The 13,644-nt window shown below is 36.9% G+C and overlaps 1 protein-coding gene across 8 annotated transcripts in view; it reads left to right on the forward strand.

The window, feature by feature from the left end:
• Positions 1-13,644, forward strand: part of WWP1 (WW domain containing E3 ubiquitin protein ligase 1) — a 129,713-nt gene that overhangs the window by 93,214 nt on the left and 22,855 nt on the right. For all 8 annotated transcript variants that reach the window (XM_047074100.1, XM_047074097.1, XM_047074101.1 and 5 more), the window contains 7 exons: positions 2,024-2,078; positions 2,163-2,247; positions 2,377-2,505; positions 5,354-5,429; positions 5,537-5,608; positions 7,506-7,594; positions 11,061-11,220. In XM_047074100.1, the coding sequence (XP_046930056.1) occupies positions 2,024-2,078; positions 2,163-2,247; positions 2,377-2,505; positions 5,354-5,429; positions 5,537-5,608; positions 7,506-7,594; positions 11,061-11,220 (666 nt within the window). The remainder of the gene's footprint in view (positions 1-2,023; positions 2,079-2,162; positions 2,248-2,376; positions 2,506-5,353; positions 5,430-5,536; positions 5,609-7,505; positions 7,595-11,060; positions 11,221-13,644) is intronic.

A 13,644-nucleotide genomic window follows, 5' to 3' on the forward strand; every position in this document is an offset into this window, starting at 1 on the left:
CTGGGGTTGGAGATGGTTTTGTCCAAAAAATCTAATGCTGTCTGAAAATTTGACCAATTGATGGTTCATTTATTGCTGGAAACAAACATCTACAAGAAGACTTGGGGTAGCGGGTAATCTCTGTTAAATAGGTTTGATCACAGGAAGTGGAAAATACAAATTTTAAGTACTGGGCATCTCTGGATAGTGTTTTGAGGCAACTTGAAAACCCAAAATGTGGAGGCTAGCAAATAGGAATTAGGGAAGACACAAAAAGAAAACCTAAATAACTTTTTTTCAGAATCCTGCCTCAGGCTGGCTCTTTCAACTCCCATTTTCTTCAGAGGTTAAGTAATAAGTTCTCATTTGCAGTCTGACCCACTCACCTGGTTTTCTGTGGCCAGCAGAGAGGGACAGGGCCAGCCCAGCCTTCATAGCGTCTCCTGCTGCCACCAGTTTCTGGTCCTTCGGTAACTTGTACAGAAATCTGTGCTAAGGTTTCACTGTTCAGCTGTATGTAGTAAACAAGAAATTATGTACTTTGTGCTTTTGTACATTATGTACTGTGTGCTTTTGCTGTCTGTATACATGAAAACCTTAGGGAAACAGGGCAAAATTAGGTCAGAGGGATGTATTAGAAATGTGTTCTCCTGCATAGAACACCTTTAAACAGATTGAGATGTAATTATCTAAGTATATACAAGTCTGGGGTGAAAGTCCAGAGCTAACACTACATTGGCTCAGTAATGCCACCTGGTACCCAGGTTCTTGGTACATCCTTATCATGCTTCATGCTTTACCTTTATCATACAGAGCTGTTGCCCTTTGGACTTCATTCTCTGTTGTAGGCAAGAAGAAAGGGAAAGGGGAATGAGAAGGGCAGATGACTTTTATCTAGTAAGCCCTTCCTTTTTGCTTGGAAAGGGATGCCCTTACCAGGGACTTCTGACAGTAGCTCGCTGGCCAGAATTGGTCATTCTACCAACCCAGCTGGGAATGGAATATTAGATGGATACATTTCTGCCTCGAAGAAAACAGTGGTTTGGGTGTCAAGGAGGGAGGAGTGGGAAATTGATACTGGGTAAAATTAACAGTATCTGTTATAAGGTTATAAAATATGTATCATTTTATCATATACTTTATCATTAAGAAATAATTTTTCAGGTGACAGTTTTTGTATTTGTCATTCTTACAGTATGTAAGCATGAATGTGTTTTGTATATGAATACACAAAAGATGCTAATATTAAAAGTATTTGTATAAAGATGATACTGGATTTTAATATTGGTTTTATTAATAGGCATTTGTTTAAAAAAATTTTTTTAATGTTTGTTTATTTTTGAGAGAGAGAGGCAGAGCACGAGTGGGGAAGGGACAGAGAGAGAGGGAGACACAGAATCCGAAGCAGGCTCCAGGCTCTGAGCAGTCAGCACAGAATTAGGCATTTGTTTTAAGGGGCGCCTGGGTGGCGCAGTCGGTTAAGCGTCCGACTTCAGCCAGGTCACGATCTCGCGGTCCGTGAGTTCGAGCCCCGCGTCGGGCTCTGGGCTGATGGCTCAGAGCCTGGAGCCTGTTTCCGATTCTGTGTCTCCCTCTCTCTCTGCCCCTCCCCCGTTCATGCTCTGTCTCTCTCTGTCCCAAAAATAAATAAACGTTGAAAAAAAAAAATTTAAAAAGAACTGATTAGTATTGTATTTCTAAACAAGTAGTTTTCATTTAAACACAATTTTCTATATGCTCTTCTCTCATTTCACTCCTGTAGATATTATGGAAGGGCTAAGAAATTAAAATATTGATGTCAGTATTAGTTATTTCTAAGTCATCTTTAAAAAACTAGTAATTTTATCAACTGATTGACTCCTCTTAACTCATGACATATTTAAATGTACTTTGTGTCTTGAAATGACTGTATTTACATTCCTTTATCATTTTTTAGAAAATTATTATAAAATGTGGTTCTATCAAGTATTCGGTTTATCTCTGCTTTTATATTAAAGTACTGTTCTTTTTTTTTTTTTTCCCCTCGAACCCTTTCTCCAATCAGGCTTCAATGTTAGCTGCAGAAAATGACCCATATGGGCCTTTGCCACCAGGCTGGGGTAAGCTGATATGTTGTTGGTAAAAATATCTGAAGATATATGTAATAAATAGTTATTAAATGCTGTGCTCACTCTATTTTTTAGAAAAAAGAGTGGATTCAACTGACAGGGTTTACTTTGTGAATCATAATACAAAAACAACCCAGTGGGAAGATCCAAGAACTCAAGGGTATGTGTGTACTACAGCCTTACTTAAGTAATATTACATGCATCTGTAGGTATAATCAAGTAAACCTTAATTCAGATGTTTTTAGTACCTAGAAAATGTTCACCCTGTGATTATAACTTTATGTATTAGCTTACAGAATGAAGAACCCCTGCCAGAAGGGTGGGAAATCAGGTATACTCGGGAAGGCGTTAGGTACTTTGTTGATCATAATACAAGAACAACAACATTCAAAGATCCTCGCAATGGGAAGTCATCTGTGTAAGTGAAAACCTAAAGTACTTAAGTGTTGTTTAATGACATAAAAATTTAGCCTCAACTTCAGCAACAGATTGTACTCTGTCAATCAAGAAAACCTATACAAGTAATAGCTCAGTATACATACATCTTTGCTTTATGTTACTACGGAATGAATTTGTAGTAAATAATGTGTTAATGATGGCAAATATTTATCTAGTGATTACTGTATGTGGGGGATTGTTCTAAGCACTTTGTATAAACTAGCTCATTTTATTTCCCAACAGCCCCTTGAGGTGGATACTATTATTTTCCCTTTTTCAGTGCAGAAACTGAGGCTTAGGGGACATAACTAACTTGTGCAAAATCAGGTGGCAAGTAATGGAGCTGGTTTCAGACCGAGGTAGTCTGTGCACAGATTTAACAGTCACATTGTGCCACTGCAGTGTGAAGGAATGAAATGTCAACAAATTTGAATCTTCCAGATAAAAAGACCTTAAAGTAGAGCTCACCTTCATCCTTACTCTTAAGTGTGGTATCTTTACATCACTAAGAAAATAGTTTTATGAAAGGTTTTTTTCAAATTTCCTACTGTCCTATCTACCCACCTACCAGCATCTGTCTTCCCTCTTAATCCTATAGGTGAACTATCATTGTTCCTATCAAAGGCCAGTGCCTTTACTGGCACACTAGATCTTTCCCCCTCTTCCCATTTAATTGTTGTAGCAATTGTCATCTTTCTATCTTCCATCATCAGTTTTTCTTCCTCTACTGAATTATTCTCATCACCTGTGATTTCTCCTAGATTGAAAACAAATAAACAGGGGTCCCTGGGTGGCGCTCAGTTGGTTAAGCAACAGACTCTTGATTCCAGCTCAGGTCATGATCTCACGGTTTGTGGGATCAACCCCTGCATTGGGCTCTGCACTGATAGCACAGAGCCTGCTTATAATTCTCTCTCTCCTCCCTGCCCACCTGCCCCCCCCAACTCTCTGTGCCTCTACTGCATACACGCTGTCTCTCTAAATAAAGAAATAAACCTTTTAAAATAAAATTAAAAAAAACACAACTTTTTACCTTTCAAATTCATTCCGTGAAAATTCATTTTTATTGTTGCCCCTTACAGGAAAAGTACCTGAAAGCGTTGTCTCTATATTGCTGTTTCTAATTACTCTTTCAAACAGATTACAAGGAGTTTTATTGACCCTGAACTTGTTAAGGGCACCAGCAACCTCCACATTGTTAATTGTTAATCCAGGGGTTGGTTGCAGTCCTGTCTCATTTGATTTAGGAGCATTTGACATAATACATTTGACACAATACGTTTTTAGCCATATCAACTTCAGAGTGTGTCCAGAATCCCGTTATGTCTTACCATGTCCACTGCCACTACTTTGGTCAACTGGAGTGCACAGTGCCTCTCTGCTTTCTGTCCACACCTCATATAATGTTATTCTCCATAGAGCAGCAAGTAGTAAAAAGTCATTCCTTTGCACAAAACTTTCCAGTGATTTCCATCTCAGTGAAAAGCAGATTCCTCACAATGGCCTCCAAGGCCTTAAAAAATGTGATCCCCGTTACCTCTTCACCTTCATCTCTGTTTTCTCTCCTTATTCACACTGCTTCAGCTTCACTGGCCACGTAGCTCTGCCTCAAGCACCTGGACTTTTACTTCTGGGTCTTAGCTGTTATTCTGCTCTTTCCTCAAATATGTACATGGCTTATGCCCTCCATGTTTTTGTTCAAATACTGATTTGTGAGCCCAACTCTGTTCACCCTTTTCAGGATTAAAACATCTCCCTATACACTCTGTATCCTTTTACATTGCCTTTTCCTCTCTCTCTTTAAAAAAAATTTTTTTAATGTTTATTTTTGAGAGAGAGACAAAGCATGAGTGGAGGAGGGGCAGAGAGAGGGGGAGACACGGAACCTGAGGCAGGCTCCAGGCTCTGAGCTGTCAGCACAGAGCCCGACGTGGGGCTTGAACTCACAGACTGTGAGATCATGACCTGAGCCGAAGTCAGACACTTAACCGACTGAGCCACCCAGGCGCCATTCTTGTTTTTTCTTTTTGAGGAGGAGTGGTAAGACATTTATCCCCTTCTAACACACTTCGTATATAATTTACTTATTTATTCTGTTTCTTGTTTTTCCACTTCACTGGAATATAACCTCCACAAAAACACATTATCATTACCTGTTAACACATAACACTCTCATCAACTAGAAGAGTGCCAGGTAGTAGTATGTCTTACGTAAATATTTGTTGAATGAATTCACTTGAACCTGACAACACAAGAGAACATTTTGCATCCATTACAAAATGTTCCCTAAGATCTTGAAAGTTCTTTATGTATGTATCTTAGGCTCTCCCTCAGTAGGCAGAAGACCCAGGCCTTCTCAGTGTGACTCACACCTGTCCCTTACATGCCACCCACTCTGTCTCTTCCGTCATTTACCAGTTGAGCTGTGTGACCTAGATGTCACTCGTTCTTAGAAATTGATTTTGCTTTGCATACTTTCTCACCAATGTTTAGTTTGAATTGGGCTTAAGATGTGGTAGAATTTCCTTCCCTGTCTTTTCTGTCTAGAGCCTCTATCCTCCTTAGATTTAAGTTATTATCAAAGTTTTTTTTTTAACAGTAACAGACTTTAATATTTCATTTAACTTTGTTACAAAAGATCCACCCATATATATATAGTCTTACTTTTGTGTGTGTCCTCATTTTTCAGGCCTCTTAGCCCACTAAATTTATCTTCTTTCCCAGCAAATAGCTTTCCTGTGGTCATTTGTAGGACTCTGGTATACTCCACAATATTATATATCCAACTCTATTGTGAATTAACATGTTTTGTTTTGTTTTTCCTTTAGAACTAAAGGTGGTCCACAGATTGCTTATGAACGCAGCTTTAGGTGGAAACTTGCTCACTTCCGTTATTTGTGCCAGGTACTACAGTGGTAAATAAATCTTATGTTCGTAATCATTTAGTCTTATCTTTGTACTATACAAATACTATAACTTACATGATATCACGATACTATTTTTGTTTTTAGTCTAACGCACTACCCAGTCACGTAAAGATCAATGTATCCCGGCAGACATTGTTCGAAGATTCCTTCCAACAGGTAAGGAAGATTTTATCAGAATAAATAGTACAGCTTGTCAGATTATATTCTATATATCTGAAGGGAGTTACAGTTTAGAAATTTTAAACCATGAACTGCCACTCACTGAGCGTGCATTATAATAATAATCATAATAAACCCCATCATGTATACAGTGATTACCAGATGCTTGACACTGGCATCTTAGGTTTATCATTTCATTTAATTCATCCTCACAACATCCCTTTGAGATAGCTATTATCATTGTGTCCATTTTAAATAAACAGCTTCTGGAGCAAGTTGACACACTTTGACATTTATTTACTTTTCTAAGACTTTATTAACTCAAACAAGTCTTGGTAAATACTACCAAATTAAAATTAAATCAGTATAGATACTCTCTTTCATTCAAGTTTTCCTTCAGTAACCTTAATGTTTATTCTTATCTCTTGTAGCTTTCTGTTTAAAGGTTATGATCTAAAAGAGACCTCATCTGAGCACACTAGTTTAAAATGGCAGTACCTGCTCTCCTATGAGACTTTATTCTTTTCTGTAACACTTATCTGACCCATTTTATTTGTCTCCCTTGTTAGAATGTAAGCTTCATGGTGGCACAGACTACTTCATTTACTGCTGTTATGCTAGTGCCTTGCACATAGCAGGTATTCAGTAAACATTTGGTGAATGAATGAACGAATGGAATATGTCTACCTTTCCTGAATCATCTGCAGAATATTTAAAGATAAATGAGGGGTACTTGGGTAGCTCAGTTGGTTAAGTGCCTGACTCTTGATTTCTGCTCAAGTCATGATCTCATGATTGTGAGATACAGCCCTGTGTGGAGCTCTGCACTCAGTATGGAGCCTGCTTAAGATTCTCCCTCTCCCTTTCTTTCTGCCCCTCCCCCACTTGAGCATGCTCATACCCTGCCCCCCAGTATTACAATGATAAACTAAAATTCCTTTTGTATACAGGCACACAAGGACTTTTACATAAACAAGCCCAAATAGAATAACAGCATTCCAGACTCAACAATATTCAGATCCTAGCTGAATTTTACTAGCTGTTGGAATTTGGGCATGATATTTAATATAGTTACTATCAAAAAATTTTTTGGTTTGAGTTAAGTTTTTGGTTTGAGTTAATAAATTCTTAGCTTGTTCTAAGCTCTGTTTGAGCTTTATTTTAGTAAGTATACATCCAAGTTCATGGAACATTTACTTTGCTCTGTCCTCTGGTGTGGGGAGAATCATGGTCAATTTGATGTGCATGGTTGCCTACCAAGCGAAGTCCTGCTGGTAAGCTGTGCCATCACCCAGACACGCCAGTCTTGGCTTAGGTTTTATCATATGTGTGGTGGAATGATTCATTTTTATTCAAAAGTAAAGCCTGTTTACTAGTATCGCTAATGTAAGCCATTAAAGACTATGAAAATTGGGTATCTGTAAATAACTCTTTGCTTTAGCTGAGTTCCTTTCCTACTGATAAATGAAATCCGTGGTATAAGCAGGACCTACAACAAGCTCTTCTCATCAAATGTTGCTAGTTACAAAAATTTATAAGTCAGGTTTTACAAGATTTTGGTAAAATTTGGAGAGTGACAGGGGACTGAATATTTTCTAAGCTGAAAAACTTTCTGTGTCACTTTTCCTCTTGCCACTAACCCAAAGTAGAACTACCATTTAATACTAGAAGAGGGGAAAGAGATTTTAGAAAGTGAATCACAGGAGGCATAAGAGTAAGGTACATCTCTACTGGTTTGTGGAACAAATCAATAGATCTCTTTAATTAAAGGCATTGTATGAGATAAGGAAATGTATAATTCTGGAAATACAAATGAAATTTAAGTTGAATGATTTTGGAAGAAACTTGCACTGTATATGAGTGTTAAAATATCCATGTTTTTGTTTTTAATTAGATTATGGCATTAAAACCCTATGACTTGAGGAGACGATTATATGTAATATTTAGAGGAGAAGAAGGACTTGATTATGGTGGTCTAGCAAGGTAAAATAAAAACACATATCTGCTTTGCAATAAATATATCTCCATTGTAGTGGATGTATTCTTGAAAACATACATTTTTTCAGTAGCAATCCAGAGTTATTTTTAGAAACAAAAATTAAAATATTAGCACAGTTCTAGAGGTAACCATTATTATTCCTGTCTTGGTTATCCTTTACATTTTCTCTGCATAGAAATAAATTTGTATGTATGTGTGATATAGTACATATGCTGTTTTTTGGGTTTTTTTTTTAACAGCTGTTAACAGCTGTTAATATAACAATGTAGTAACTTGATTTTATCATTTTATATCGACATATTTTCCTATCATATATGGAGATAATACTCTCCTTTATTTTAATGGCACTGATACTCTTATTTAATGTCTGCATAATATTACATTGTATGCAGATATCATAATTAATAGATCAACATGCATAAGGTTTTTACTATTCTAACAGTGTATGTTGGTTTTATGTTTGTGTTTTAATCCAGTATGGATCCTTTTGAGAATAGTTTTACATTTATGAAATACATTGTTAACAGAAAATGTGAAGCAATATGATGGGAAATCCTTTTAATTTCAATTTTTTTTAATGAAACCTTAAAAAATGTTTGCTTCACCCAAACCTAATTTGAAAGCAATTTATTTTTCAGCAGAACACACCTTCCTTAAATCTTTTAAAAGAATTAAACTTGCTTTTCATAGAAACACATCTTTTAAACCAATATGTCATAGTTGTACAGAATTACAAAATCACAACTTTAGTACAGTGAACAAAAACAGAAGTAGGTGGGAGCTTATATGTGGAGTTACCAGATTTGGTTAGTTAGCATATTTTCTCATCCAGTGAATTATTAAGCTTTTTCAGAAAGGAAACTAAATGTTCATATTACATCTATTTTGATTTATTTCAATTTCAGAAATTTTCAGACATTAAAAAGAAAGGTAGACGTTAGAAATGAAATGTGTTATTTTTAAAATGTCTGACTTTATAATACTCCTATTCTTGTCTGCACTCATACTTACCTCATTGGTTGGGTTTAGTTTTATATTTTGACATTTTAATGCATTTAGCCAGTTACTCCATAGTATGATTTTCTTATTCCCAAGTTCTTAATTTTGATTCATGTATTAGTTTTGGTTTATTCAAGAGTTTACAAGGGTGATATACTCCTTTAGTTTTGCATATTTGAAAATGTGTTTTTGTGCTTTTGTATATAAACAACGTCACTAGATATAAATGTCTTATGCAACACTAGTTTGTCCCCTTCTGTGTAGACCTTGCTTCACTGTCTTCTAGCATCGAATGGTACAGCACTGTGAAGTGGAAAGCCAGCACCTTATAGGAAACTTTTTTCTTTGGATGCCCACACAGTCCTTTTCCTTGAAGTTCATTAATTCATTAATTGTTGATTGTTTTATATCTTTTCTTAGGAACCTATTAAGATCTTTCTTAATTTAAGGGAAATTTTCTTCTATTATGTCTTTGAATATTTTTTCTGTTCCATTTGTTCCATTTTTCTTCAGGAACATCAGTCATGGGTATGTGGAATCTTCTTCGTCAGTCCTACCTGTCTGTCATCTTTTCTCTGATTATTTTTATCTTTGTGCTTTTCTATTTTGTTTTGATTTTCTCAAACCTATCCTCATGTCACTGTTTGCAGTACTGCCCTACATTTTGTTGCTTCTAATGTGATTTTTCTTCATTAGTGGCTTTACTGTTTTCTTCATTTTCTTCTCTAGGCTCTGCTAGCTCATCTGTTGTCTCATAATTTTTTTAACCTCTTGTATCTCTTTAGTTTATTAGAAAGTATAGAAAAGGATATGTTGAAAGTGAACTCTTCCACCTCTTATTAATTAGAATTTTTTCTTCTTTTAATGTCAGGGTATATAGGTCAGATACCATGTTATACATAAACATTCTTCTTTTAAATGTATTCCGTTTTCTCTGGGCTTCTAGTTTGCTAAAAGTGATCTGCCGCAACTGGAAATTCTATTTCTGGTTTTTCTGTGTCTAAACACGTTCTCACGTTTCCCTGGGGACATGTCTTACCTCAGCCTTGTCACAGTGGGAAGTCACTTAGTTCAACTACTATGTTGGGACTGGATTTAGTTTTGTGGGTTAGTGTTTATCATTTCTTAGTTGATTTTGTTTAGGGAAAGACTGCCTTCTCTACCTGTCAGACAGTTTCTGAGATTGTATTTTTAAAGCTTTAGAACAGTGTTTGTAAAAAGGCTTCCAGGCCAGATCTAGCCTGCCTGGTAATGGCCCCCACTGTGACTTAAAATATTTTTTTTCAATTATTTGATACATTAAAGAAAATCACTAAATTATGCTTAAGAATCAAGATTTCTGGGTTCTCTTTAAAAACCGTAGACCCATGTTGGCAGCTTCTCACGTGGCATCAATTGGCTGAATCTGACTAGCTGATTCAGTCCTATAGAGTAGTATACACTCTTTTTCACTCTGTGCCCACCATTCCCCTGTCATCTAAGGACAATGATTATATGCCCAGAAATAATTCTTCCTTAAAACTGGTAATAACTTTTATTAGGGATACAGTGAAGAATGGGAGATTGGGGCTAGGTAGAGAATTGGAGGCTGTGTACAGAAGGAAGCCACTTGCTAATCACTGTAAGCATTTGAGCTTGGAACCCTGCTTTAGAAGCAATTACCGTTGAAGAGAATCTTGCAAATTGGGTTTATTTTGATATGTAAATTATTAATCTCTTATCTATTTGGATCTCATATGTATTGGACTTTGCTACATGAGGCAAAATTGATGGTAAAAAGTTAGAGAATGCTTATCACATTTAAAGGTTTCATCTTTTAAATTTTTGTTTCATTTGTAATACATTGACAATAAAAACCGTTCCTTAGCATCAGTGCGGTGTCTGTCAGTATCAACAGCAAATACTTATTAAAGCCTATTGCGTATAGATCCTAAAATGCCTATGAGTTGGTTACAAAAATATATGTAAAGATGTGGCTTTTGCTTTTGAGGAGCTTATAGTCTAGTGGATGGGCAGGTCATGTATAGGAAAATGAATAATATTGTGGTTGTTACCACAATACCACAGAGTACTCAGTGATTGATACAAATAAATATGTTGAAAATTGCTTCGAAAAATTGCTTAAATGGGATGGATCTACGTTGTGCTGAAAGAAAAAGTGGGACCTACATAGGCTGGCTTGACACTGAGGAGACATAGCCAGATGAAAGTATGGCATAAAAATAAGCATGTTACCTGTGAGTGGCACTGAGTTTGTAGTCTGGATCATAAGAACTGCAGGTAACTGACTGGAGGACCAGATCATAGGAAGACTTAACTGGAGGGCTGAGGAATTGGGCAACCAAGTTACTACAGGCTGTTGAGCAGAGGTATGATATGTACATGGGTGTATTTAGGTTTGTTTTTAAATTCATGTATGTGTGAAAGCTAAAAAGTTATCTTTTCTTTTAGAGAATGGTTTTTCTTGCTTTCACATGAAGTTTTGAACCCCATGTATTGCTTATTTGAGTATGCTGGCAAGAACAACTATTGTCTACAAATAAATCCAGCATCAACCATTAATCCAGACCATCTTTCGTACTTCTGTTTTATTGGCCGCTTTATTGCTATGGTGAGTCCTGATTTTCCATTATTTATTTATTCATTTATTTACTTAAACTTGTTTATCTCAAAAGTATTGTAGAGAAGACTAAAAAATGATCCGCATTATCCCTTATATATATTCCCAAACTTTGTTACCAAGGAAGTCTGCCTAGAAAGGAGAATACCAAAATACAATTTATTTTTTGAGTACCTATATGAAATCAAGATTAATTATGAATACGAGGATTATTGATGTAGCCTTTTGGTCTTTAAAAGTCCTTTTATTTTATAAATTAAAGCATAATTATAGTGTGACTACTTTTGTATAAAAGGAAAATCTGAGTTGTATAACATTTGGACTTGACTGATGTGCTGGGAGTTTTCAGAGCTTTACAGAAGCTCTTGTGGTGTGGAACTGTTGTCTTTTCAGAAGTGTTTGTATTTGTACTTTCTTACCTGTTTATTCACTCAGCAAATATTTATTGAGCACCTACTATAGTATGGTAGTATGACAGAGGTGAGACCATGATAAAAAGACATTGTCCCCGTTCTCTCTCTTACCCTTCTGTTAGAAGGGTTAACACATAACAAATACAGAATAACACATAAGTATGTGCCGAGGAACAAGGAGTGTTGCTTTTTTATATGGCACGATTAGAAGTGGCCTCTCTGAGGGGTCACACATGAACATAAAAGTGAAAGCAAAGAATTGAATGATGTATATATCTTGGAGAATAACATTCTAGACATAAGGAAGAGCAAGAAAAAGTCTCCAAAGTGTAGTTACATTTTTGATTGGGAAATGGCATGCCTGGAGCAGAGTATATGAGAGAGAATGTGGTGGGAGATGGGGTTGAAAGGTACTGTGTGGGACCTCTAGGAAATTCACTTAAGGGTTGTGAGCAGGAAATAACATGATCAAAATAACATGATCTGACTTAGCTTTTATGAAATTTATCTTGCTGCTGTGTAGGAAAAAGACTATAATTGCGTGCAGAGAAGAGCAACAGTAGAAGCAGAGAGACCATTTATGACAATCCACGTGAGAGATGATAGTGGCTTTGGACTTAAGTGGTGTAGCAGTTGAGATCGTCGTGAGAAGTGGTTTGGATTCGGGGATATATTCTGTAGTTAGAGTTAACAGGGTTTTCAGACAGCTTAGATGCATAGTGTGAGAGAGTCAAGTATGGCGTCAAAATGTGTCTGGTTGCAGTGGCTGTCTCCTAAGGTGGCACAGCTGTGGCAAGAGCAAATTTGGGGGATTGGGAAAAATCAAGAAACTGGATTTGGTTTGTTAAGTTTTAGATACCTATAGATCCAAATGGAGATGTAGAGTAGGTGGATATAGAAGTCTGGTGATGAGAGGGTATCTAGATAGATAGGGCTTTGTGATCTTTTAAGGAATAAGTGTGGACAGAGAAGAAGATTAAGGACATTGCAGGTCAAGGAGATGAGAAGGAACCAGCAAAAGAGCCGAGGCCGTGGAGGAGGTAGGAGACTCAAATAAGAACCTTGCTAGAAGATGAGGGAAGATGATCAGCTGTGTTCGGTTCTGGTAGGCTGAGCAAGATGAGGTATGGGAAGCAACCATTTGATTTGGCCAGGGGAAAGGCATTCCGGAGCAGTACAGAGGAATGGTTGGTGGGGGTGAAATCCAGAGAGAATGGAAGAGGAAATGGAGACAACAAATATAAACCTTTTAAGGAAGTTTGCTTCCTTTTAGGGAAATTGGGCAGTGTCTAGAAATAAATAAGGAATGGGTGGGGAATAAACCATTTATCTGCAGATGATGATGGCCAAGTAAGAGGAAAGAATTTGGTGAGGTCAAAGAGATAGGGACTATGGGAGCAATGACCTTGAGTAGGAGAGATGAAGAGATCTGCGTAGTCCACATAGAAGTAATAGATGACTTAATACAGTAAATAGATTCAGTTGCTTGTAGTGAGCAGATCTGATGGAACACACAAAAATTCTCTTCTGATGGCTTCTTTTCCCTTACTGAAATAGACGGCAAAATCATAGGCTCAGTGGGAGTGGGGAAAAGAAGTATTTGAGGAATGAAATAGTCATCTGGGAGAGTGAATGTAGTGGGGCATTAGAATTACCAGGTAGCACTAAGCTCCCACTCGAGGTTGTTGGTCATGAACCAGTCACCATGGTTGTATATGCATTTCTAGCATGCTTCAGCGCCCAGACACAGGCAGGGAGTAGGTTAAGAGTTGTGTTTAGCAGGGTTTTATATTTTGCCAGAAATTCATTGAAGGGAAGCTGGGTTTGGAGGTATACGAGGTAGTAATTTTAATGACTAATGGTGGAATCAAAATTGAATAAGGGGAGAAATAACTTTTTTGAGAAGCTGAGAAACAGTGATAAGTTTCTATGTATTTTTTAGATCCCAGTGGGGTCAAAAGTTGCAGGTATCACTGCAAAAGGCAGTGAGCTGGCAAATTAG

The sequence above is a fragment of the Lynx rufus genome, unplaced genomic scaffold, assembly GCF_022079265.1.
Source record: "Lynx rufus isolate CCGP_SWC_20201006 ecotype Redwood Valley unplaced genomic scaffold, mLynRuf1.p SCAF_12, whole genome shotgun sequence".
Taxonomy (NCBI): Eukaryota; Metazoa; Chordata; class Mammalia; order Carnivora; family Felidae; genus Lynx; species Lynx rufus.